The sequence below is a fragment of the Musa acuminata genome, chromosome BXJ1-4 (assembly GCF_036884655.1).
Source record: "Musa acuminata AAA Group cultivar baxijiao chromosome BXJ1-4, Cavendish_Baxijiao_AAA, whole genome shotgun sequence".
Classification (NCBI taxonomy): domain Eukaryota; kingdom Viridiplantae; phylum Streptophyta; class Magnoliopsida; order Zingiberales; family Musaceae; genus Musa; species Musa acuminata.
In genome coordinates, this window is record NC_088330.1 from 1,519,700 (window position 1) to 1,543,911 (window position 24,212).

The 24,212-nt window shown below is 36.9% G+C and overlaps 3 protein-coding genes across 3 annotated transcripts; 2 read left to right on the top strand and 1 right to left on the bottom strand.

Moving 5' to 3' along the window:
- Nucleotides 1-7,191: 7,191 nt before the first annotated feature.
- On the top strand, nt 7,192-11,653 carry LOC135640625 (squamosa promoter-binding-like protein 14). The gene is made up of 3 exons (XM_065155287.1): nt 7,192-7,916; nt 10,561-10,697; nt 10,794-11,653. The coding sequence occupies exons 1-3, from the start codon at nt 7,531-7,533 to the stop codon at nt 11,360-11,362; spliced, it is 1,092 nt and encodes a 363-aa protein (XP_065011359.1). The 5' UTR covers nt 7,192-7,530; the 3' UTR covers nt 11,363-11,653.
- A 605-nt stretch (nt 11,654-12,258) lies between these two features.
- On the top strand, nt 12,259-15,528 carry LOC135640635 (beta-glucosidase 12-like). The gene is made up of 13 exons (XM_065155297.1): nt 12,259-12,466; nt 12,646-12,715; nt 12,900-12,958; nt 13,040-13,115; nt 13,192-13,269; nt 13,351-13,438; nt 13,534-13,792; nt 13,858-13,973; nt 14,051-14,262; nt 14,567-14,598; nt 14,801-14,903; nt 14,979-15,087; nt 15,173-15,528. The coding sequence occupies exons 1-13, from the start codon at nt 12,314-12,316 to the stop codon at nt 15,339-15,341; spliced, it is 1,524 nt and encodes a 507-aa protein (XP_065011369.1). The 5' UTR covers nt 12,259-12,313; the 3' UTR covers nt 15,342-15,528.
- A 990-nt stretch (nt 15,529-16,518) lies between these two features.
- LOC103980347 (CDK5RAP3-like protein) lies at nt 16,519-23,730 on the bottom strand. Its single transcript, XM_009396724.3, has 10 exons — nt 23,605-23,730; nt 23,338-23,472; nt 21,397-21,491; nt 21,218-21,312; nt 20,996-21,131; nt 20,708-20,857; nt 20,038-20,598; nt 17,821-18,029; nt 17,485-17,617; nt 16,519-16,924 (listed from the first exon to the last, which is right to left on the bottom strand). Exons 1-10 carry the CDS (start codon nt 23,663-23,665, stop codon nt 16,793-16,795), a joined length of 1,707 nt encoding a protein of 568 aa, XP_009394999.2. The 5' UTR covers nt 23,666-23,730; the 3' UTR covers nt 16,519-16,792.
- Between the last annotated feature and the right edge of the window lie 482 nt (nt 23,731-24,212).

Below are 24,212 nucleotides of genomic sequence, written 5' to 3' on the forward strand. Positions count from 1 at the left end.
ACGATGTAGTAATAATGAGTGTTTAAGTAGGTTGCTAGGAAAGAGCTGTCCTGTGAGGTGTCAGCACAAACACACACAGACACAAAATCCAACACTCCAAGTCATGTGATCCAAGGAAAAATAGTGCCTTCAATGGATGGATCTCTCAGTTTCCAGTTTTAACATGTTTTTACATTTCTAAAGCTCACAAGAATAATAATTTTTAGTTGGGTGTTATCGAACGACAGGGTCGAGTTGATGAAACAATCCAATTTATAGCATTTGCTTCGAATGGCAAGTATAATATGGAGTAATAAACAAGATTTACTCCATGCAGTCTCAATTAACTTTGTAGATTAGCTATTCAATCCATCTCTATCATTGGTTGGTCTCCTGTACCCATCAACAAATAAACCTCATGCATTTCATCGACGAGGAGTCCCATTTCCACACCCACCAAGTTGGGTCTATTGATTTGGGAAATCCACCGACCAGCAAATCCATTTCAGAATAAAATATTCCAAGAATGACTAAGGAAACAGACGTATAAAAAATATTATTTTGAGAATTCACTTATTTAAAACTGTTGTTGCAAGCTATCGGCTACTTTTCCTTCAATCATTGCAGGTTGCTGGATAGAGAAATGGTTTGCCGACACATGCTTTTTTATCTGCATAATTAGGCAAGTTCTTGATTAGGTACATCAAGAACTACCCGTATAATGAATGATATGCAGAAAAACATAAATATTTTTTCATGGAAATTCATTCCATTAATATTTTACATAAAAGATATTATTATGACTACAGAATTTAAAAGAAGGATGATATTTTACCTTATCTCTATTAATTTTAGAATTATAAGAAGGGTAATTTAAAAAGATAGCCGATATCCATTGGTAGTCGATGATTATTATTTTTTCACACTACGATCAAAATACCCTCTATAAAATTAAAAAAAGATAGTCGATATCCATTGATCATGATTTACTTTGGTTTATTTAGGTTAAACTGATTCGTTTCATATGAACTAATCAGACTTATTCGTATTAACATTACTTTCTTTTTCTTTTTTTCTCAAATTACCCTGCTACCCTCATTCAACCAATGCAACAAAGTAGGAATTTGCATTAAAAGATTGACAAGAGTTTTCTCTAACATATAAAACAACAATGCCTTGTAGGAATTTGCTAAGATTTATATTAGATAATTCATTTTGTAAAATCTAGTTAAGCTTACTTTGTTGCTTCGTATAATGCAAGATACTTGTTTTAACACTGTTCAAATTTCATCTTATGGAGCATCTTTTATTTGAATAGCAAATTATTGCATCGTGCTATATCTATGCATCAAGGTCATTGAATTGAAGAATTTGCTCGGTATGTATGTTACTATTAGCAACTTGAAGATTCAGAGAAGATGGATGAGAATAGTAAAATAAATGAAGCAATTAACAATCTGATGCAAAAATTTGCAAACTATAGGAGTATAGTTGACTCAAATAATCCTAACAAAAATATAGAGGACCAACTTAGTGCACAGTGATGTGATGTCAAAGACATTATCGTTCCGGAGGAGATGAGATTGTCATTATTCAGCGATATTGTTGACAAAGCCGTTATAAATAAGCCAATGCTAGCGAGGGGAGGATGCCATCGTCGTTCGTTATCGGAGAGGAGTAGAGAAGTTCGTCATCACCGGAGAAGAGATGATGTAGCCACCATTTGTTATCGGAGAGAAGTAAAGGAGTTTGTTGTCGTCGTTTGGTATCGAAAGAGGAGAGGTTGTCATTGCCTATACTAAGATTATACTCGTTCGGTGTAACCTTCGTGTAGCCCCTCTTGTCATTTACCTCAAACTCGACCCAACCCGATCCACTTTAGAATCTGACTCGAATGGATTAGACCTGAACCAATATCTCTACTACACCGAACGATCAATCAGATTTGAATCAAACCATTCGATTCAATAAAAGGGATCAACCTAAGTTTCGAGATATTTTTGATATTTTTAAAATAAGGATACCCATGGTAAAACCCAGAATTATTTTGGTAAATTACCCTTATAGTAACGATAACATTAAGACATACTAACAAAATATATATATATAATAAATTATCTAGTACAAACCTTCTACCATCATGTAATGGACTGATGGATACCGACTTTGTCTTAAGTATATCGAATGATGGTACAGAGCTCATATTACTTGGTACAACTCTGATATGGAACTATTCCACTGACTCATTAGCTTGCATCCCAACCATACTACACCGCGTTCTTTAAAAGGATTTGGCTGTCATCAGTCCTTTTGCCATCTTGTTTTAGAGGTGCAGATACATTGTGCCGAGCATCCCTTCCAATGCCAATGACTTCCTCACCCTGTCATGGCTCCACACACCATTTGGATGGCAAAGTTCCTGGGACACAAAATAAATCCATGTCTCATCAGCAACACAGCAGTAATTAACGCTGGGTGCAGAACACATTGCAGACATCGAGTTTGGCAGCTCTGTCAGATTAACCTGGTGTGAATGAGTTGGTGCTGGTAATTTTGTTTGCCGACCTGTGAGATTGACCAGAGAAATAAAACCCGATTCTGCTTGAAATGAAGTCGAAACTGATTTGTTTGCTCCACTGAGACGTTGACCAGAACTGACAATGTCAGACATTGATATAATCATATCATTAATGGGCGTGGCTTCATGGAATTTTATAGGTAAATTAATATTATAATATTTCTTAGATAAATGATATGTTTAATTGAATCTAATTAAGCATATCAAGATAGTAGGTGAGGATGTAAGCGTGAACAGTCAATATAATATCCAGAAAGAATGCGCAAGTTTACATCCTCTTCAGATCTCTATACTCTAAAAACTAGATTTTTTTCCTTTTCGAGTTTTTTATTAACTTAAGAATTTTCGTAAGCTCTTTTGATTAAGGAGTTCGTTCGTTATCGAGGGAGGAAGTCTTAGAGGAGTAATCAGTGCAAACAATCTCGAGCAGCATCTGGTTTTCGAGAAATAAGATAGGTTGGATTAATTTATTATATGGAATTAACGATAAATTCTAATGCTAACCATCAGAAAAATGGATATTAACGGTTGCTGATGACAATGCAATCTGACTAATAGTTGCTATGATTCACATTAAGCTATTGAAACAATCTGATTATCTCATAATCTCGTTGTAAGGAGTCAGCACTAAAACTGAAGCACTACAATATAACTCCCAAATCAGCTGCCAAAAGATATTAGAAAATTTTATCAGTTTCTTAAAAGTATGGTTTAATGTGATTGTAATGTAAGTATAAAATTATAATATGTTATATGTTACACAAAAAAATTTTAATGTCATGACTAAAATCAAATAATAATATATCAAATTTAAGATGTTTACCGTTTGTTGTAGTCCGGATATAACTTTATTTGTTCTATAAGAGCTTCATTTTTGGATCAGAAAAATCATAATATTGTTCCTCCTATCAAGAGCATCTCCTAAGTTTATAGGGGCACCATCTAAGATAAATACATATAAGAGTTCCTATCATTTCATAGAGAATCTTATCTTAATTAGACTTTCTTTGGTTGATAATCATGAATTAATCATATCTATAATATATCTTATTAATTAGAAATGATCATAAGTAAAGACTAATTATTGTTATTATAATCTTCCATAAGTGAAAAAGAGATTCACAGTTTTTGATGAAGATGTGAAACTAATGGTAGCACTTGATTCATATCAAACTATTGAAATGCTCGGATAAAAATATTATAACTCAAATAAAACATTTCCATTATAAAAAATAAAAAAGGTAAAATAATATAAACATAAATATCCCTTGTAAGCTGATGATCTTGGTATTTATCTCTGTAAATTCAAATTTAGTATATATATCTTTTCAAACCTACAAGCTTACATATGCATGCCAGTAGTTAATCTTTGTCAACTATGATAAAAGTTAACTATTAGTTGAAAGTTGAAGCTGTAATATATATTAAAAAATATACGTGTAGTCATGCCTCCAAATATAAAGAAGATGTTTTCATGTACTAAAATATATTTTATATTAAAATCTTTTAAAAACTCATTATGATACCAAAAAGAAATTAGGTATTTAATTTGGTACTACTTAAACTCAAACAAACTAGCGTTTATCGAGGGATTCGAGTAAGAAGTCCTATAAATACACTTATATTTAATTAGTTTTTTAGAGACATCAAATTCATTCCTATAAATACATTTGGTTTTGGTGAGAGAAAGAGGTAGAGCACTTTGGGTGCTCTAAAAGTCTCCTCAAGCATCGACCCCTTTTGTAGGTAATTAGGGAGCAATTACATCTAAAATCATCGACAACAAGAGGGGAATGTACAGTATTTCAAGTAGGGTGTAAGGTGTGGGGGTTCGAAAGATAGGATGTTAGGTCATGTATGACTCATGATGACCATGTGTCTTTGGATCTGACCTGCATATGCAGACTCATGATCGACTATCCATTCGGTCCATTCAGACCGTTGGGCTACTTGGGATTCGATCTTAATGGTCCTACTAAGTATCTCTAAGATATTTTGGAGGTTCAAGTCCTCCTTTTAGCATCAATCTATTATCGTAAATTCTAGTTGTCTAAGTTGGAATGATGATTCAGATTCAATTACATCCGAGATCATCGACGATAAGAAGAGAACATGTGACATTTTAGGTAGGGGGTATGGTGCAATGTTTATTGTTCCTAAGACTTTGTGGGGTCAGTTCCGTGGTACAAATTGTTTACCTGCTTGGTTCGAAGTGGACAGGTTACCTAATGCACAGCCATGCGTCCATCCATGGATGCATCAAAGTCGCTGCTGCTGCCACCATTAATAGTCACACTGAATGACATGTCCAACTTGGCTTACACATTTGCACAAAGCAGTGGCAGCTTACGGACCCATAGATGGGACAATATCACCTTCAGGCAGTGCAGAGAAGAAAGAAACAAGAGGAGGACAACATCTCACACTGTCCATGCTCGACTTTTGGTATGTAGTTAACTCTCTGTACGTAGCAGTTTAAGCCTATACATGCATAGCTCTGAGTGTTTTGGAGGAGTCAACGTATCTCATGTAGCAGTAAGCTGACACCTCCATCCGAGTAGACAATAATTTGGAATCTCGATATAATTATTCTGACTTTGGTACCATTAACACTGCCAAGGGTCATTATCCATAAGGGAAACACAGCAGTATGATCCGTTCAAGTGAGACTGGGCAGCAGCTGTCGCTTCACTCACAGTTGGTGTCATCATATATGCCGATAAGGAAAAAATAATGAGAAATTTTGAACCAAATTATAAGAACTACACGAGTCTATTATTATTAATTTGGAATTATGCACTTGAACTAGTTGTTTAGGACTAATAGATCAATCCAAATCCTTGCTCATCTCTTGTATGAGACTTAAGGCTGCGGTTGGCCATATCTTTATATTTTTAATGTACAGTTGAAGTTTAGTAAATAATAAATAAAATTTATAATTTAAATATGCATTGACATAAGTGTTGCTTTGTGAAATTACATTTCAAAAGTTCATTAAATATTTATTTATCCTTTTAAAAATTTTAATATTTATTTAAAAGTGAATACATATTTTTATTTAAATAAATGAATAAAATAGATTTATATATGTATGTAATCTTATAAAAATTTCATATGGCCCAAATATCTAATAAATAAATATAATTTTATTTTTATAATATATATATATATATATATATTATAAATCTATTTTTTTGATAAAATGATCGAAAGTTATTTATGCGCCTAATTTTTTTTCACTACTATGGTTTTTTTTAACAAGTAAACTCATAACAAAGAGACAAAACAAGCTACTATGACTTTTTTTTTTTTATCACAATTATGAGTTTTTTAACTAGTAAACTAAATCTTTGGGACGTTCGATCGGGTTGGTGTGATAAACTGTCTTTTCGAACAGTTTGATTATGTTGGTGTTAGAAATTATCTCTTCTAATGGTTGCATCGTGTTGTTGCTACTGAGTTATACAAACTATCACTTTATCATACCAAACGGTGGTACGAAGTAACTGAAGCCCTCTGTATTGTTGCTCAAGCCCAATAATAGCTATTAAGGTTAGGAAGTTTATAACATTCTTTTGTTGGGACGTCCTAGCACCATTATATTAAAGTACAATTTGATTGTCCGATGCAAAGGAATTCGGATCTATCTTTAGTTCAAATCTAAGTTTATCATAAACTTCGAGTCTTTGTGGGTTCAAGAATGGATTTTCTAAAAATGCATTAAGGGTACATTCATCAAGATCCGTTTGATGCTTAAGATTCGATCAAGTATATGAGTTTAAGTATTAAAAAATTTAAGTCTTTGGAAAACATACTTAACGATCTTTTTTATATCAAGATCCCTTTGATGTTTTGTATTCGAAGTCAATGTTAAATGCATGGAATGATTACACGCTTTCTCCTATCATATATATGATTATATAGTGTCGAATTCAAAAAATAAGAGGTAATAATTGATTATATCAACTTTCTGTATAACTCTCTTGGATAGAACCAATTGTCACGTCATCCAAATGATGATGAGATATCAATCACCGGATAATAATGTATCGATCACATAATGATAAGGTATCGATCATAATATGTCAATTATATGATGATGAGATATGTCCATATAATATAATGATGTCACCATAATGATGATATATCGAAATTCTTTCATACGTCATCAAAGAAAAATAAGAAAGAAAATGAGAGAAAAAAATAATATTTTAATAATATTCATAGTTCATTTAAAGATTAGATATAGAAGACCAACTAAAAACTATCGGATAAAAATTAAAAATAGACGCTTTTTTGCGTTGTTTCCTGTAATCAATGGACTTGCATATGGATCGTTTAAAGCCTTTGTCACCTCGGTCCTTGTACTGTAATTTATTCATTGGCGAAGGGTAATTTGAGACTTTAGCTCGCTAGCAAATCCATTCAATAGCTTGCTAGATTTGCAGCCAGTAAATAATACGCACATCACTTGCAAATCCAAGAAGGCTCAATCGATGCTTGCGATTTCACCAGCATGCACACAACGAGCACAAGAAAGCGGTCTTTTCAACGCGAAAAGGCACACGTCTCTACTTAAAAATCTCTACTTTTCTTCAATGCCCACATCCCATCTACTCAAACCTCAAGGCACTCAAAAGGTCATCTCTCAAGAGAGCAAAAGCTTGGATGCTTTGCTCTTTGATGATGAATTGATCGAAGAGCTCAGGATGGATGGTGGCTGGATACCATCACCGTCTCTCACTTGTCATCTCGAGCTCTGGCATATTTTTGCCAGATTTATCACGGTACCATGGTACAGTAGCTCAGTATGGATGGTGGCAGCTTTATGATGCAGCAGAAAGACCCAAAGGCCCTTCTCTGAACCCCGTCAGGACTCTTAAAGAACTCTCCAGGGAATCCCCAACTCCTCCTTTGGTCCACCTTCGGTTTCAGAGTCCATGGACGGACTGTAGTAGGGAAAGGTTGCAACAATGGAGATGGGTGCCAACTCTCTCGGGGTATCCGGGTCCTCCTCTGGCTCCAGCGATTCCCTCCACGGGCTCGCGTTCGGGAAAAAGATTTACTTTGAGGACGGTGGTGGTGGTGGTTATGGTGGGAGCTCGTCCAATGCCCCCGTAGCCCCGTCTCCTGCTCCGGTGGCGGCGGTGGCGGCACCGCCTCAGCATGCGAAGAAGGGGAAGAGAGTGGTGCATGGAGGGAAGCAGCAGCCTCCGAGGTGCCAGGTGGAGGGCTGCCATGTGGATCTCACCGGGGCGAAAGCTTATTACTGTCGACACAAAGTCTGTGGGATGCACTCAAAGGCACCAAAAGTGATGGTTGCAGGCTTGGAGCAGCGGTTCTGTCAGCAATGTAGCAGGTTGATTTGATTTTAGTGGCTTTTTATTGTTCTTTACAACTCCTGTTGGCATCTGATTTCAAATGTGATGTTTAGGTTTGCAGAAATTGACTTTGGTTTCTTTTTCTGTAAAAGACTGTCGTGTGTTGTTAGTAGAAAACATGTTCAGTTCTTTAACTAGTTGATATGTAGGTGATTTGTTATAGGTTTAACTTTGACCTGATGGCACCTTCTGCTTATTTTGGTACGCCTGGTTTGCTGTTCAAACAGTAATTGTTTTTTCCTGATCCTTTTGGCAATTGCTTTTTGGGTTTTCGGAATCTAAGAATTGTCTTAGGCAGGTTGATGTTGCATGCATTGTGGGGATGGCAATTTAACTGCGTTTTCTTGGAATTTTTGGGTTCTTCTTCCTAATCTTTTCAGGTTTTACCAGTGATTTACTACTTTTCCTTATTTTTATAGCACGGTTTGATATTCCTTTATACTTTTTGCTCTGTTTGGGGGTAGGTAAGTTTCTGATTCGATTGATATAATATAAAAATTGACAAGAAAAAATCAGACGTGAGGTTATGAGTGAGTTCAGCCACTGGTAGCTTTGGAAGTTAATCAAAATTAAACATTATGAAACCCGATTCTTGATGGTTTGTTACCAATGGAACTGATGAATGTTTCAGCTAGGGTTCTTTGATGTCAAGAAATTAATGCATTAAGCTAGCTCGTGTAGTAGGCTAGTAGAGCAATGCTTGCCACTTAGATTGATACGAAGCACTAGGTTTGTCCATCAGTTCAGTGGAATTTTGGTAGCAACATAGGAGGAAATCAATAGCTACTGTAATCATGACTGCACCTTTGCTTCTTGTTAGGCTTCATATTGATTGTGTCTTTGCAGCTACGTAGAAAAAGTTTCCCTATTACTGTTTCATTCGACATGTGTAGGGCTCCATGAAACTTCAGATTTTATTCTTTGGCCTGGGCTTGCATTATTTGTTCTGCTTATGTTCCTAGGTTTGTCTCGTTTTGCCTGTTGTTCCTAAATATTAAACCCTTCCATTGCATACTTCTATGTCTATATGATGCTGTAGTACTTTTTTCCTGTGTTGTGGTTGAACAGTTTTTAGTTGGCATCAAAGTGTATTGTGCTAGTTGCAATACATGATCCAATTTGATGATGGTTCTCTGCAAGATGTAAACATTTCTGTAATTGTTTTATCGCACTTCTTTATCTTTTTTCTTCTACTTTGATAAATTGCTGATGATTATGTTTGAGAAAACCTTTTTTATTTTTACCTGTGCCTCTATTTTGACACGAAAGCAGATGTAACTTACCCTTACTAGCATTATGATCTGGCAAATAACTACAAGTTTCAAGATGATCTGTGGAGCAAATTTACCTACTTGACCTTATGAATATATTCCTCTTGATGATTGCATCTGAAAAAGTACTTATTATTTACATCCATCATACTGGTTATTTACATCCTGCTCTTTGTTTTGGTCCCCAAATGCCATATCGATTTCCTCATTTGAAATTTTATTTGGCTGGTAGTTTATTGTGATGATGAAGTAAAGTATACAAAGAAATAAACTATTTAAGATGAAATATGGACATGATTTATGTTAAAGTCACTGAAGGTTTAAGGGACAATGCAGGTGAATTATTCTAGTGACCTTGCTCCAACAATTGCAATTTTTATTGGTGCAACATACACTTTCTTTTCTCCTGACCTTTGCATATTTTTTCTACAAGTAACTTTTTTTTTTCATGTAAGAAGTTCGCTTTTATAAATCTTTCATCTTTTTTAATAAAACGATCAAGTTTTGTTTTGTCAGTATACTTTATTGTGTGCTAGGATATATTTTCATGTGTATTTATGGGTGTGATAGGGAAGGACAAGAGTGGATTTTCTGACTGACATTGCTGTATCACTGTCATGTAAGCCATTTCTATTTCTGTTAATGGCAGAGCCGAAGATTTAACACGGACAAGAATCTTGATCCTCTACCTTTAACCTTTCCAAGCATTCATTTATTTTGTGCACCAATCCTTACAATATGGATTATACTAGTGAAAAAGCCAAACCTAGAAAACACCAACAAGCCAGATTCTTTGCACAACAAAAGCATAGGCAGCAAGTACAAATATTAGATTCAGTATGTATTCACATGGTTGGTTCCGTCTGGAAATGGGCAATATAAGCTCATAGATATTCTTACTGCATTAAAAGTTTGTTTTAGGCTAGTTATTCTGAATTTTATCAAGCTGTAAAATTTGTTGCTAATGGTTCAAAACTAAAGTGTTTGTCTAGTTCAATCTAGTCATCATTTATCAATTGAACCATTTAACAGGTTCTCTGACCTTGTGACCATCATTGGTTCCAACTCTTCATTAAATATCTGCTAGTTGAGCCTGTAACCAACAATTAAGATTCAGAATAAAGTATCTTTCGTTTGCTCACTTCTTATATACTTGTGTGACTGACCAAATTGCTTTTTCTTTGGTTGAATTAGGCTTTCATATGCTACTAGTGGTTTTATGAGGTGCATAACTATCAGACTCGTGTTATTTCAATATACTTTTCAGTATTAGTTTCTTATGCAGCATGTGATTATCCATTACAGTTATTAATCAATTCTTACTCTCTGATCTGAGTGCTGCTAAACATAGATTTCACCAGTTACCCGAATTTGACCAAGGGAAACGCAGTTGCCGCAGACGGCTTGCAGGCCATAATGAGCGTCGAAGGAAGCCGCTGCCTGGGCCTTTTGCATCACGATATGGTCGCAATGCTTCATCCTTCCATGGTCAGAAACATTTATTACATATTCCCTGCACATCAATGAGTTTTTTTTTTTTTTTGCTAGAGTTGTAGATGAGTGGATTTTCCATCATGCTCACAGGACCAAGCAGATTCAGAAGCTTTCTCATGGACTTTAATTATCCAAGGTTTTCTAGCAACACAGGGGACGTTTGGCCGACCATTAGGCCTGCCGATCGGGTGGTCGGTAACCAGATCAGTCTGGGACTCTTGTTTCCACCTTCTGGTGCCGCGATGGCACATGACGGCCATCCACCTTTAGAGGAGCCACTGTACTCCATCCCTCAAATTCCACCAGGTGAATGTCATGCAGGAGTCACCGACTTGAGCTGTGCTCTCTCTCTTCTGTCAACTCAACCGCCATGGAGCAGCAACACCACTCTCCGGAATCAGACTTCAACCTCCTCAGCAAGCAGCAGCTTCGATGGCACCTCAACAGTGCAGCCAGCCATTTTGAACACTTGCATGACGAACCAATGGAGTTTTATCGGAAACGGAGGAAGGAGGAGTAACTCTCAAAATGTGCAACAGGACATGGGTTTAGCCACAGTGGCAGCCGAGGATGTCCATGGTCAGTTCTCAGGTGAACTGGAATTAGCTCGACAGGGAAATGGGCAGTGCCTTGGCCATGTCATGCACTGGTCACTCTAGAGCATCTGTTTTCTCTCTCCTTGGAGCTGTCAATGATGTGTTTTTGGATTGTGATAGTGCGAGGATTTGGACTGTAAGAAGCACCAGCTCATCCTTGTGCGTGTGATGGTTTATGTAAAGATCATTGGATCTCAAAACTAGTTGAGTTGTAATGTTTTCTTTTGGTGCTAAGTTGCAACATCTCTCTCAGTGATAGAGATGTTTGTAAGGAGTCGCACCATTGACTTTGGTAGCGTTCACTGTACTAGAGAGGAGACTAAGAAGAGGTCTTTTAACTGCTACCGTTGTTTATAGATGCTTAAGCTTATTAGGTCATGGATGACTCACATGCTTAGCTCACCCTTTTTGTTGCTGATGTGGAGTTATCATCTTTTTCTTGTTTGATTATTGCAGTATTTGATCTAGTCCTGACCTCAGTTCCAATCGGAATCAAAAAAAAAGTTTAATGGACTAATCATTTTAAATTTAAATTTTAATTATTTGGATTTGAATCGCAGTTGAGTAATTTAATAATTTTTTTTCTTTTTGTAATTAATTTTTTTTCTTTGTTTTCAATATAAACTGATGATTCAATTTGGAATCGCTCGGAAAAGGTTCGATTTGGATTGGTTCCAAATTTGATAGAAGGGTGGTAATATATTACTATCAACGTAGGTGCACCACCTTCCCTCTAATTAAATCACTACATGGTCCTTTTTTCTCTCCCATTGTCGTGAGGGCTAATCTGAGCAAGTCCACTTGGTTTCCTACTAAGATTAAGGATGGGAGGTAGTATATTACTATCAACGTAAGTGCACCATCTTCCCTCTAATTAAATCACTACACAAGTCATTTCTCTCTCCCCTTCTATATATCTATTTATCTATCTATCTATATATATGGGGGCTTGAGCCATATAGTCCTTCAAAACCAAGATTGAAGAGGTTTCGTACAGCCCCAAGCTTGGACTTCATGCCGCTCACCGCCATCTTCTTCCCCCTCTTCGTGCTACTGTTAGTGGCAGCACCGCCAGCTGATGCGGTGGAGCAGAAAGCTGTCATTTTTTTCAATCGAAGTAATTTCCAGTCCACGTTTGTCTTCGGGGCAGCCTCCTCGGCTTATCAGGTCACACCTCTCTCTCTCTCTCTCTCTCACACACACACACACACATATAAAGAACCATTTAAAAGAGCGTTGTAAATCTTCCAAAGAAAACATAAGAAAAAGTGAGTTCAAATAAGTCTTAATTAACCCAAGTGTTGTGGAATTTTAAGATCGTGAGTTGGCTTTTGTTGCACTCACAGTATGAAGGAGCAGCTGCAGAAGGCGGTAAAGGGCCAAGTATTTGGGATACCTTCACCCACATGCACCCAGGTCTCATCTCCCAGTATCCTAATTAGATGAAAGCAGTGATAAACTAGTAGTATATAATTTGCAGATCATGTTGAAGCTTTTGAAGATGTTCTCTTCTTCCTTGTATCTTGGAACACTCGGATCAACCTATTGGATTGTTTCTTCATGTCAATTCATTTCATCTAACTTTATCGTTATTCTTCAGAAGTGATCGCAGATAGAAGCAATGGAGATGTGGCCGTAGATTCTTATCATCGTTATAAGGTAGCATAGTGACTGCTATCCACCAAATGTTGAGTTCCCCTCAGAGTCTTGCATGAGTCACTAATGTGTTGGAAGCTGCAGGAAGATATAAGCTTCTTGAAGTACATGGGAATGGACGCTTACAGGTTCTCCATCTCTTGGCCCAGGATTCTACCAAGTAAGGAATTGACCCTACCACAAAACCTTGAAGCACGAAGGCACTTAACTAGTCTCCATGCTCTCAACAATGTCAGGTGGAAGTCTAAGTGGTGGAGTTAACATGGAAGGCATACGATACTACAACAACCTCATCAACGATCTCAGAGCCAACGGTGTGTGTGCCCGTTAAAGATCTCGCGAGCATTCTCTGTTCTCCTCGAAGTTGATGTGGCTTTTATGATCGACGTGTGCAGGGATGAAGCCCTTCGTGACCCTCTTCCACTGGGATCTTCCCCAAGAACTTGAATCGCGATACCAAGGCTTTCTTAGCCCAGCAATCGTGTAAGTTGCTCTTGAATCTTCTAACCTAAAACAAATGGCAGCATCACGTCTACAACATGAATGAACCCCCTCTTGACCCTGATCGGAATCTACAGGGATGACTACCGTGACTACGCCGAGATCTGCTTCAAGGAGTTTGGAGACCGGGTGACGCATTGGATCACATTCAACGAACCATGGACGTTCTGCCGGAGTGGGTATCTCTTTGGTGTATTTGCGCCCGGGAGGTGTTCTCCGCCGTGGGCAGCTCGTCGGTGCACCGAGGGCGACTCATCTCGAGAGCCTTACCTCTGTGCTCACCACCAACTGCTGGCCCATGCAGCTGCCGTGAGGTTATACCGAGACAAGTATCAGGTAATTACTATGGAGCTATCACGATACTGCCTGTTTTCTTCTAGTCGTTGATTGCTTGTCCTCAGGCATCTCAGCGGGGAGAGATAGGCATAACGCTCATCAGTCACTGGTTCGTGCCCTACGAGAACTCCAAGTCGGATGCTGATGCAGTTGCACGAGCTTTAGATTTCATGTTTGGGTGGTGAGTGGGGGATCAAGACCAACAACGAAGTCTTCCTCTGTGAGATCTTAGCTAGCTTGTTGATGCGTTTCATGTAGGTTTATGGACCCCCTGAGTCAGGGAGACTACCCATTCATGATGAGGGCGCTCGTCGGAGACCGTCTGCCGGAATTTACAGCAAAGCAATCTGAAATGGTTAAGGGGTCATTCGACTTCATAGGACTCAACTACTATACGACATACTACGCCAATAGCAGCTCTCCAACAACAGTTCGTGGAAGCAATTCCGATTCATACACTTACCAATCAGGTAAACCACACTCAGCCGCATCCAATCCTCGATCTTTCTGGTTTCCTTTCTTTCTTTCTTAGAACAAAGCTCGCTGCGTGTGGAAGATGCAGCGTATTGCAGCTCAACAAAAGTAGTTAGGGCATGAGTTACGTATTCTTTCTTTTGCCCACCTGCATATGTAGTATAGTTATCTGCATTCATCTTTCTCGGATCTTACGTTGATGGTGTTTTGGCACATCGAGCAGCCCTTTTCTTAACATGTAAATGGAATGTTGTTCATGATGGGCATCCTCCTCTGACACCAATTCTTCTCGATCAACAGGTCAGCGTGGAAGGATTCCTATTGGCCTCCAGGTAAGATTATTAGATAGAACACTGTCACAAATATGATCAACTCATGCTGTTCTTCCAAGAAAGCTGTACCGACGCAAACTTTTGCTACACATCCTCCTAATCAAAAGAATAAAACTAGGAGGTTATCTTGTCATATCGATCCATGATATATATGATCAACTTGATCTAAAACTGGTCAATGAATGATGGGTATGTGATGCAGGCTGCATCCAATTGGATCTATATTTACCCAAGAGGCATCAGACAGCTGTTGCTATATGTCAAGAGCAGATACAACGATCCAATCATCTACATCACAGAAAATGGTAATCTCTACTAGTACTCATTCACCAATGCATGTAGAACGCATGATATTTATATCAGTGTCGTTCTGGAGTTAGGAGTGGACGAGGTCAACAACGCGTCGTGGCCACTCGACAAAGCCCTACAAGATGACACGAGGATCGATTACCACAGGAGACATCTATCCTTCGTTCTCGAAGCCATGAGGTGAGTTGAGGCCTGAGTTGGACAACATAGATTGAATTGAGTTGAGGATGAACTCGCCGTCGTCGTCCTATGTTTTGGTGTGCAGTAAAGGGGCGAAGGTGAGAGGATACTTTGCATGGTCGTTGCTGGATAACTTCGAGTGGATCAGCGGATACACTGTTCGCTTTGGATTGGTACATGTGGATTACAAAGATGGGTTGAAAAGATACCCCAAAGCCTCCGCTCATTGGTTCCAAGAGCTGCTTAAAAATTAAGGATTTCCATATTAATAATAATATATAGATCGCTAATAATTTGGGATTATCGATCATGCTTTTCAAGCAACTCATGTATTTGAAACTTATTTTTATCTCTCTTTGTTTGGTAATCGATATTATGTAATATCTTCTTAATATCATTTGAAGGGATATAGATGTATTGTATTATTTTCTAATAGTTTAAATGTTTGCTGAGAATACTCTTAACCCAATCTTTTTGCTTTTATTATGAAGCTTACTATTGACAACCTCCTTTTTTTTTTCTTTTTTTTTACTATTGATAACCCCTTAAGAGAAATAATAAAATATTATTTTATTATTTATAGTTCTAATATTATTTATTTTATTTTATTTTTCTCATAACTCTTATGCCGACATCGCTCTTTGCCAATGTTATTATTATTGTAACATCTCCAATTAATCTCACATCGGAAGTGGATAAGATTAATATTGATTTATAAGAGTTTGATGAATATATTACTATCTAAATATCTTGTCTCTCCTCATAATATAGTAATAGTCTCAAAACGTGACATGCTTGCGCGATGTAATGTTTTTCAAGTGATCAACTATTTTTGGTACCAACTTCGTTTACTTGGTCGTTCATATCTATAAAATTGGATGATTCCCAGAGTAAATTCCTACATTTTAGATATATTTTTGTTTTCTTGATAACACTCTTTATTTTTATAATGGCCATGGAGAATCCCTAATTTTCTTCAAGGACCCAAAATGCCCTGCAATCGCTAAAAATGGTCACGGTGTTGGATCGGGGAAGAGCTATCGTAATATCTTAGTTCATAGATTCTATTACAGTGTTTTTCGTTGGGGTTATAATACTATAGTATAGTATCAAGAACATCGTAAATTCATTTAAAAACACTATAATCAGAACAATTAGTTTAATTTAATTTGGTAACTCTCTCTTATCATATATTTTGTGGTTTCATAAAATGATTTCCTTGAAAGTTTTGGAATGAATTTGGAGGGTTGTTTTGGTATAATTTTATAAATTCCTGATTTCATAAGATCATATGTTTCGAGGTACGATTTTGGTTTTTTTTTTTTTTGTAATGATATCTTCCGAGTTCCACTTCTCGTGTGTATGCTGCAGTGGGTTGCTCTTTGGTCGGCCCAATGGGCCTCAAAGCAGATAAGCAATTCTTTTCAACAATCAAACGAAGAATATATGATCATTTTATAATGCTGTTGATATTAGGCAAATTCACAACTAAATCGCTGTTGTCCTCAGCAACATCACAAAAGGAAACATCTTTTTTCACTAAAGCTCTTTTTTTTCTGAAAATACAATGGATAGTCAGTCCTATGAAATACTCAGGCTAGCAGACAATGGGAGACATCTCGTCTGTGAAGGGAAAATTTTGTAAGATCTAGCAGAGATGACAACAGGATGTAAGCCATACTAATTCCTGGTAATCAGCAATACCTCACGAACTGATACTAGCAGTTAACAATGTGTTGATCTCTCCAATTATGTTGACTGGTCTTCCGTCAAACAACGATGACAAGGTTGTCTCACAAAGCGTCTTCAGTTCCCTGGTTTTAGCAATGGCTGCTTCCTGGAAAATACCATGTTCTTAAATTATTACCCATAAAGATGTAATTGTGATATAATTATAGGATGACTCCAAATCTTCATAGAGTAAGACAATCACAGCAAAACCATAGGTGATCGGCAAAAAGTGCTTGACTTCATGGTCGTCACATATGGTCGTCACATGTGGTCAACCACCTAATATCAGAATAGCATTCAACTTTTCATGCATGTGTGCTGCATAAAAAACAAGGCTAAACGTAGCAGAACTCTTAAAGCATAGATCCCAATCTACCTCATGTAATGAACCTACATGTGCTGTTACGAGTAGGCATGTAGTTTAAACCTCATAAGTGGCTAAATAATATGGATCCTTCTAATCGAGATGCAATATGAAACACCTATTTATTGCATACCACAGGTTGGTTTATGCCTGGTGAATCCTACTGCAACATCTCAGATGGGCAAAACTCGAGATTATTTCTTGCAGGCTCCAAGCCAACTTTTGCATATAGTGTTTGCATCACATATACCAGAAATGCTTTCTAAAGATGACATCAACAAAAGCAGAAATGTGTCACTCACATGCTTAGGCCAGGATGATGACAACGTATTCTGCAGCTCAACACGTCTAACTGACAAATCATTCAAGCTTTCACGAAGCTTAACTTCATGATTTTTCTTCTCCTCCAGTGTGAGCACCAGTCTGTCGAGAAATCTGAGTAAAAGGAATACAAACAAAGTTAAATAAGAATATAAAACCTATAAAAGAAATCACTCACGCAACAGAGAAAAAACTTGAGTGAACATCAAATTTTTTCAAATGAAGTTTTTCAAATTCAATGAATGAAGTATTCATACATATAGCAACCAAGGAAAATGATAAGCATCACAAAGTGAATCACGGGCACAACTGTTTACCTTTTGGAATTAAGTATCATAATCAAGTCACGCATTTTGCGGTCTGTGAGCATGGATAGGGCCGAAGATATCTCGGATATCATCAACTGTACAACATCAGGGGAGTATTGTTGCAGAACAGAAGGAGCTACTGCCTGAACTTGATGCTGTAAGGAAGAAGTTTCTTCACTTCTCATCTCTATCGACCGCTGATTTAAAAATGATTTGACCTAAAAAATTTATTGGAGAATACCCTTAGTCCGACTAGATTTAACAGTACAAATAACTCAACAATTCAAGCTTGCAGTTGAGAAGAAAAAAAGCACAAGGGTCATCTGAAAAAATCAATTACTGCTAGATGCACAGTAATCAATGTCCCAGTTACAAATTATGAGAAAAAGGAAAACTAAATGATAATGATTATATGGTTGATATATACTTCAGGAAAGTCAACAATGGACATATTACAGAAGATTTTTATTTGGATCAAATCTGTCCTTGAGCATATAATAGCAAAATTATGTGGCTCCACTTTAAACAAAACTAAATTAGAAACCAGAGCTACAAATTATATTCAATAATCCAGAAAGTATTCCACCAAAAAATTATCAAAAATCACCAGGCTTGACTTTGGCACAAACAGAACTATTTTACTACACACATCTCATGCTAACGCAGGTTATAGGGAGAGTCCATGTACATGGACTTACCAATGGTTATCAGAACCAGACAGCATTGGTCAATTCAAACAAAAAACCATGAACCAACTCAAACACCGATGCTATTCCATTAATTTGTATCAGAAAAAGGGGATGAACTGACTAGCTTGTTTGATTCTTTAATGAACCATGGAAGCCAGATTAACAAGAACCAGCCAGTTTTTAAATGCATGGAAAAGTCAATAACATCCCGTCGAGATGAATCATTTTAGGAGCACTTGGTTCAATCATAAGAAGTCTCCTTTTACTACAGCGATGCTCACGGCTCCACGGCTCGTCACAATGCCAACATAACCCCTTTGCATATTGCTCTCGAAGCTCTTCTCTTGTTAACATCTTTGGTGTAGGGACTTGGTCGACAATAGGGGAGACTGAGGGCTTCAATATTGCTGGTTGAGGAGTGACCCTAGTCCTTCGAGCTTCATAGTTCAATTGCTCCTCTTGATGTCGTGCGAAAGAGATGGCTGAGTAAAATCAATATCATTAATTTAAAAAAAAACTTTGTAACCACCTTATAGGTCCTCTCCAAGCCCACTGATCCTTGTCTCATATGGCCATAGATGCCCCATCATGCCCAAGGAGGAGGACGAGGAGGACAAGGAGGAGAGCAGCAGCAGAGGAGGAATGGAGAAAGATGGGGGAGAAAAGAGAAAAGAACAGACAAGGAGGAGAAAAGTAGAGGAAGGAAGAAAAGAAGAGAGGAAGGAGGAGAAGATCAGCGTTAGGAAGAAAAGAAGGGTGGGAAGAGATGCATAGGGAGAAAAAGAAGATATAGAAGCAAAGAAAGAGGTTAGAAGAGTAGAGGAAAGAAAGAAAACAAATAAAAAAATATGATTTTTAAATAATAAATATTATAATATTATTCTATTAAATCTCTAGTCCGATGGATTAACCTGCTGGTCAATAACTGATCCAATTCTAATCTGTTGCAAGCAGAGATGCCAACCCTGAGGCTTGAACTAACCATTGACCCTCCGAAACTGCGTGGAATTACATCATGGGTAATGCTACGCTACATAAACCTAGCATTGTAACCATAAGCAACTAATAGATGGATGGAGCATGTTGGTGATTATAAAAGAGGTTTTGATAGAAAAGACAATTCTATAGTCATTAAGAAAAGTTTCTGAAAAAAGAATAAAATTACAATGCATACAGCCCAACGGCTTCATTCCATTAACTGATAAAAAGATTAACATGATCACATGAAAAGAATAAATTTATGGATGGGGGAAATCCCATAAACATGCAGTTATAAGGCCTATATGAATGAACCACTAACCAAATAGATTTGGACATAAGTTCAAGCTTCCTAATGATAATGTCAATCTTTTATCTCACAAGTAGGTATATCCATTAAGAATATGAACAATAAATAAACACAGTTAGAAACACATACATTTATGCTTAGACATACAAACACTACAAAAGTGTTTATAGATCTACATGCAAATATGGACAAATGTTCACAAGGGCACATATGTAAGGAACACAAGTTGGAGAATATATTGCAGAGTACCTCAAACAAATCATCAAGTATCTTATTCCTGTACTCTGTCTCCAGTAATTGACTTCTTTCTTCAAAACTTTCGGATTGTGAAGTTTCAGTTGGATTTGGTTTATCTATTCCAACAACTGGTACAACAGCATCTTCAAGCATATCAACTTGAGGATTTTCAAGACTAATATCCCAGCATATTTCTGATTCTGAAGCTTCGGGGACAACACCCACAGTTTTTTTTGATGATGTGTTATCATATAGCAGATCTTTGCCATTTTCAGAATCCTTTAAGTCTACATTATAATCAATTATTTCATAAGACCCAAAGCTATTGCCTGATTCTTCAAGTTTCTCAACAGCATCAACATCCCAATCGATTTGGGTATCATCTACAGAAATATTCCAGTCAATAGCACCCATGGGAAGAATAGTATCCATAGGTGTCCCCGCTGAAACATGGACATCTGACGTTGACATGTCACTAAGAGAGTTTTGGACCTCAGCAGACATTGATACATAAAGAGAAGGTGGATTTTCATGAAGGTGCCTAAGATTTTCAAGCACAGAGCCAGGACTTTTCTGCAATACCAGAATAAAAAGTTAAAGACTCGGAATAATGATTCCATGCATATCTTGATTTACTATGGCAAATGACTTATATATGCATATGAAATTGTTATGTAGAAACCTCTTTCTCTGTATGAACATCTTTAATAAAGTTCTGATAATATTCCATGGCCTTTAACATGGAATCACTGTTAAGAACTTCCAAAATTTTGCTGAAGGTAGAAGGAAGAGTCTTGGCAGCCTCCAGAAGTTCCAATCTTACGTTATTCCCCTGCAAAGACAAAGGCAAGTTCGAAACTTTAAACTGAACTTTAACAAAGCAACATTTGTAGCATCAGTAATCACATAAAAGTTCAAACAATACATTCTAACTTATGTATATGCACAACTTGAAGACCAGAAACCTGACCTGCAAACCAAGTTCTTGACAGGCTTCAGAGTATTTAGCAGCAGATAGAGCAGCATTTCTTTTAATATCGGTCTCCTTGCGTTCTAGTTCAGCTAATTGTTGTTGAACCTTTTGCATCTGTTTTTTCTGATATGGACTTCAGCAAGCATGTCATCACGAGTGAAATCAGTCAGAACTATGAGATGATCTCTTACACTGTAATTTAAAGAAAAAGAAGCATACATTTCATAGTTAACATTCTGAACCATAATTTGAGCTGCCTCGCCAAGAAAAATATGGTCCTTCTCAAAGGATCGCACAATTGACTCCCATTCTCCCTGCAGGAAGATTTATTATGCTCTATGCCCATGAACATGCATTGTTAAAAAATAAAAAAGTTAATATGGATCCAAAAAACTTACGGCAGAACCTGATAATCTTCCAAAGATATTACGACTTTCTGTGGTCGAATTTAAAAGAATGCTATATATATTCTTTGCTTCCAGATAGCCAATTGCTGAAGACAAATCCATAACACAACAAACAAATCAGAACCAGTAAATGAAAGATGTCTCATCCATGACTGAAACTTCTCTTGCCAGAGTGGTATCATAAAGGATTGTCAGAAAAGAGGGCCAAGGAATACACAAAACCATGCACAAGGAAGTAATGTTTGTGCCAATTAAATAAGGCAAGGATTCCATGCATCTTACAAGAATCCATTAATCCATAAGCAAAAAACGACATTCCGAATCTCATAAATTCTATTCAATCATTTATTAATTATAATTTTTCTACGTCCAAACTTTTAGAATCTGCAGAAGCATGGCATGATGATAACTAAGTGCTTATTCATCCACTAAGCTAGAAAAGATGATATGATGATCCAATTAGCCATCCTTATGACAGTCAACATGAACACATCCAAAAAGAGAATGGTTTCACACCAAAGATCTAATAGGAAATTTCTAAGCTTGAAAAGAAAAGAATATTCCAAGTGGCATTCAAAGCCATAGTCTGGCAAACTAGTCTGCCAGAGCAAAGCCATGAGACACACAATTCTAAAAGGATTTTGACCACAATAAATCAAAAAACAAAAGAAATATCAACTATTGATGTTCTTCTCTTATATTTGATGTATAGGAAAATCATTTTTGTTTCAAGAAAGCTGGGAAAGAACAGCCTCAGCCTCACTTTTATTTTCTTAAAATTAATATTAGAAAATTATTAGCATACCTATAATTTTATCCATAGAACAAGAATTAGTATTGCAGAACACTGACAAAACATTAATTCTCAATTATTTTGGAAAATAAACAATAGTGCATTGTTTTGCGTGTATTAAAAAGTAGAAACAAAGGATAAAAAGAGGGGAAAATAGAAATATGTAATAGAAAACAATGTATCAAATGTACTAAGAAAGTAAGAAGTAGAAAAGACTATGAAGAAAACATTATGATTCTAAACTTTTGATCAGATAACCTCATAAATATTTCCACAGTAGTGCAATTATCCTTCACTAACCAAGAATCACCCATGATGTACACATCAAATTGCAAAACGGTTGTATCTGGCATTTGGAGTACATATATATTTGAAAAGTAATAACAATAGCCAGATATCCTCCTCTTGTTCTACCTTTCTCGGTCAGCACCTTTGTCTTCCTTCTACTTAAAAATCAGGATTTATGACAGCAATTGTAGATAGTCCTTAAAGGAAACTATTTATACAGTGTCTCTCTCTAGATAGCCATCATTAATGGCCTGAGGTTTAATAATATCTGGCAAAGCTATGGCTGCTTTGAGGGAGCCGGCTGGTAACTTATAATTATTAACAACATTGCTAGAACACCCAAAATTAGCTTCATTCAATATCTTTTATCATCATTTATTTATAATTCTTCTTGTATGGTTAATATCAAGAAATTCTCATTCTTCATAATTTCAATTACGTTAAACAAGCATATAATTTCTCCAAGACTAATAAAAAAATTGAATCTTTTTTCCAATTTGGTTTTGGAGTAAATGCAAAGTCGAGTAGGAAACTGATGATTCCACCACAAAACACATGTAGGTTGATGAATACATCAAAGCAGCTCGTTACATATTGTCCCATTCCATCATAACGCTACTTTTATGTCTCATTTTTTCAGAATTTCGATGTATGCTACCCTAGCATCTAAACAAAAAGACGTCAATCTTCTTTTTGGCATTCTCTGCTACACTTCGTCGATTAAAAAACAAACAAAGAAATCAGCAACATACTTAAGCAATATCAAACCTCAGATACCATGGAAATGAGATCAGTTACGCAGATTATTGACACGGAAAAGAAATACAGGGAATTTGAGCAGGGAGAGTTACCTTCCGGATCAAGGGTTTGCAAGAAGGGATCCAGATCCCTCGGCAGCGATGGGAGTGCGGACGAGATGCGAGCTCTGATCGCGCTCAGCCGCTTCCTCCAGTCTTGAGGAATCCTCTTCCGATCCACCAGCCATTCTACAAATTTTCACCAAAAGAAAAAAATGAAAAATACGGGAAAAAAATGAAAAAGGGACCGATCGCGTCCTCGAAGGAATCAAGGTAAAACCAAAGGCAACTGAGAATGGAGAGAAACGAAAAGGAGGAGACCTCCGAGACGAGCGAAGGCGATGTCGATCGGGAGATTGCGAGTCTCAGCGCCGTCTTGCATTTTTCGCTTGGAGGAAGCGACCGGAGGCACTTACCGATGGCATCAAATAAACCGGCGAACCCGCTCGATTGACCGGGACGGACCGGAACGGGTTCAGCCGGCCCAAGTACAAGCCAAGTCCTTCATCTATGTATTAGAGAACTTGCCCAAGCCCATCTACTAGAAGGCTGTATGGACCGGAACGGGTTCCATATATATGGGAGGTCCATATAACTCTTTAAGTCTTTTGTTTTTGTTTTTAATATTTTTTATTAAAAAATATGATTTCTATAACAAATGATATTTATTATTGAACTATATTTTTATTAATAAACAAATTTTTATTGAACTGTCGAGATTTATTGATGACCCTTCTCATGATGGAGAATTTTCATCAAAATCTCTCCAACAAATCAATTAGTCTGGGACTATAATCTTTATCTATTATTATCTTCGTTTATATTTCTTAATTATTTTCTCTTTATCTCATGTATCTTCATTATTTTTTATATTTAAATTCAATATAGATTAAATTCACTGCTCCAACATCTTGGAACTACCCAACTCG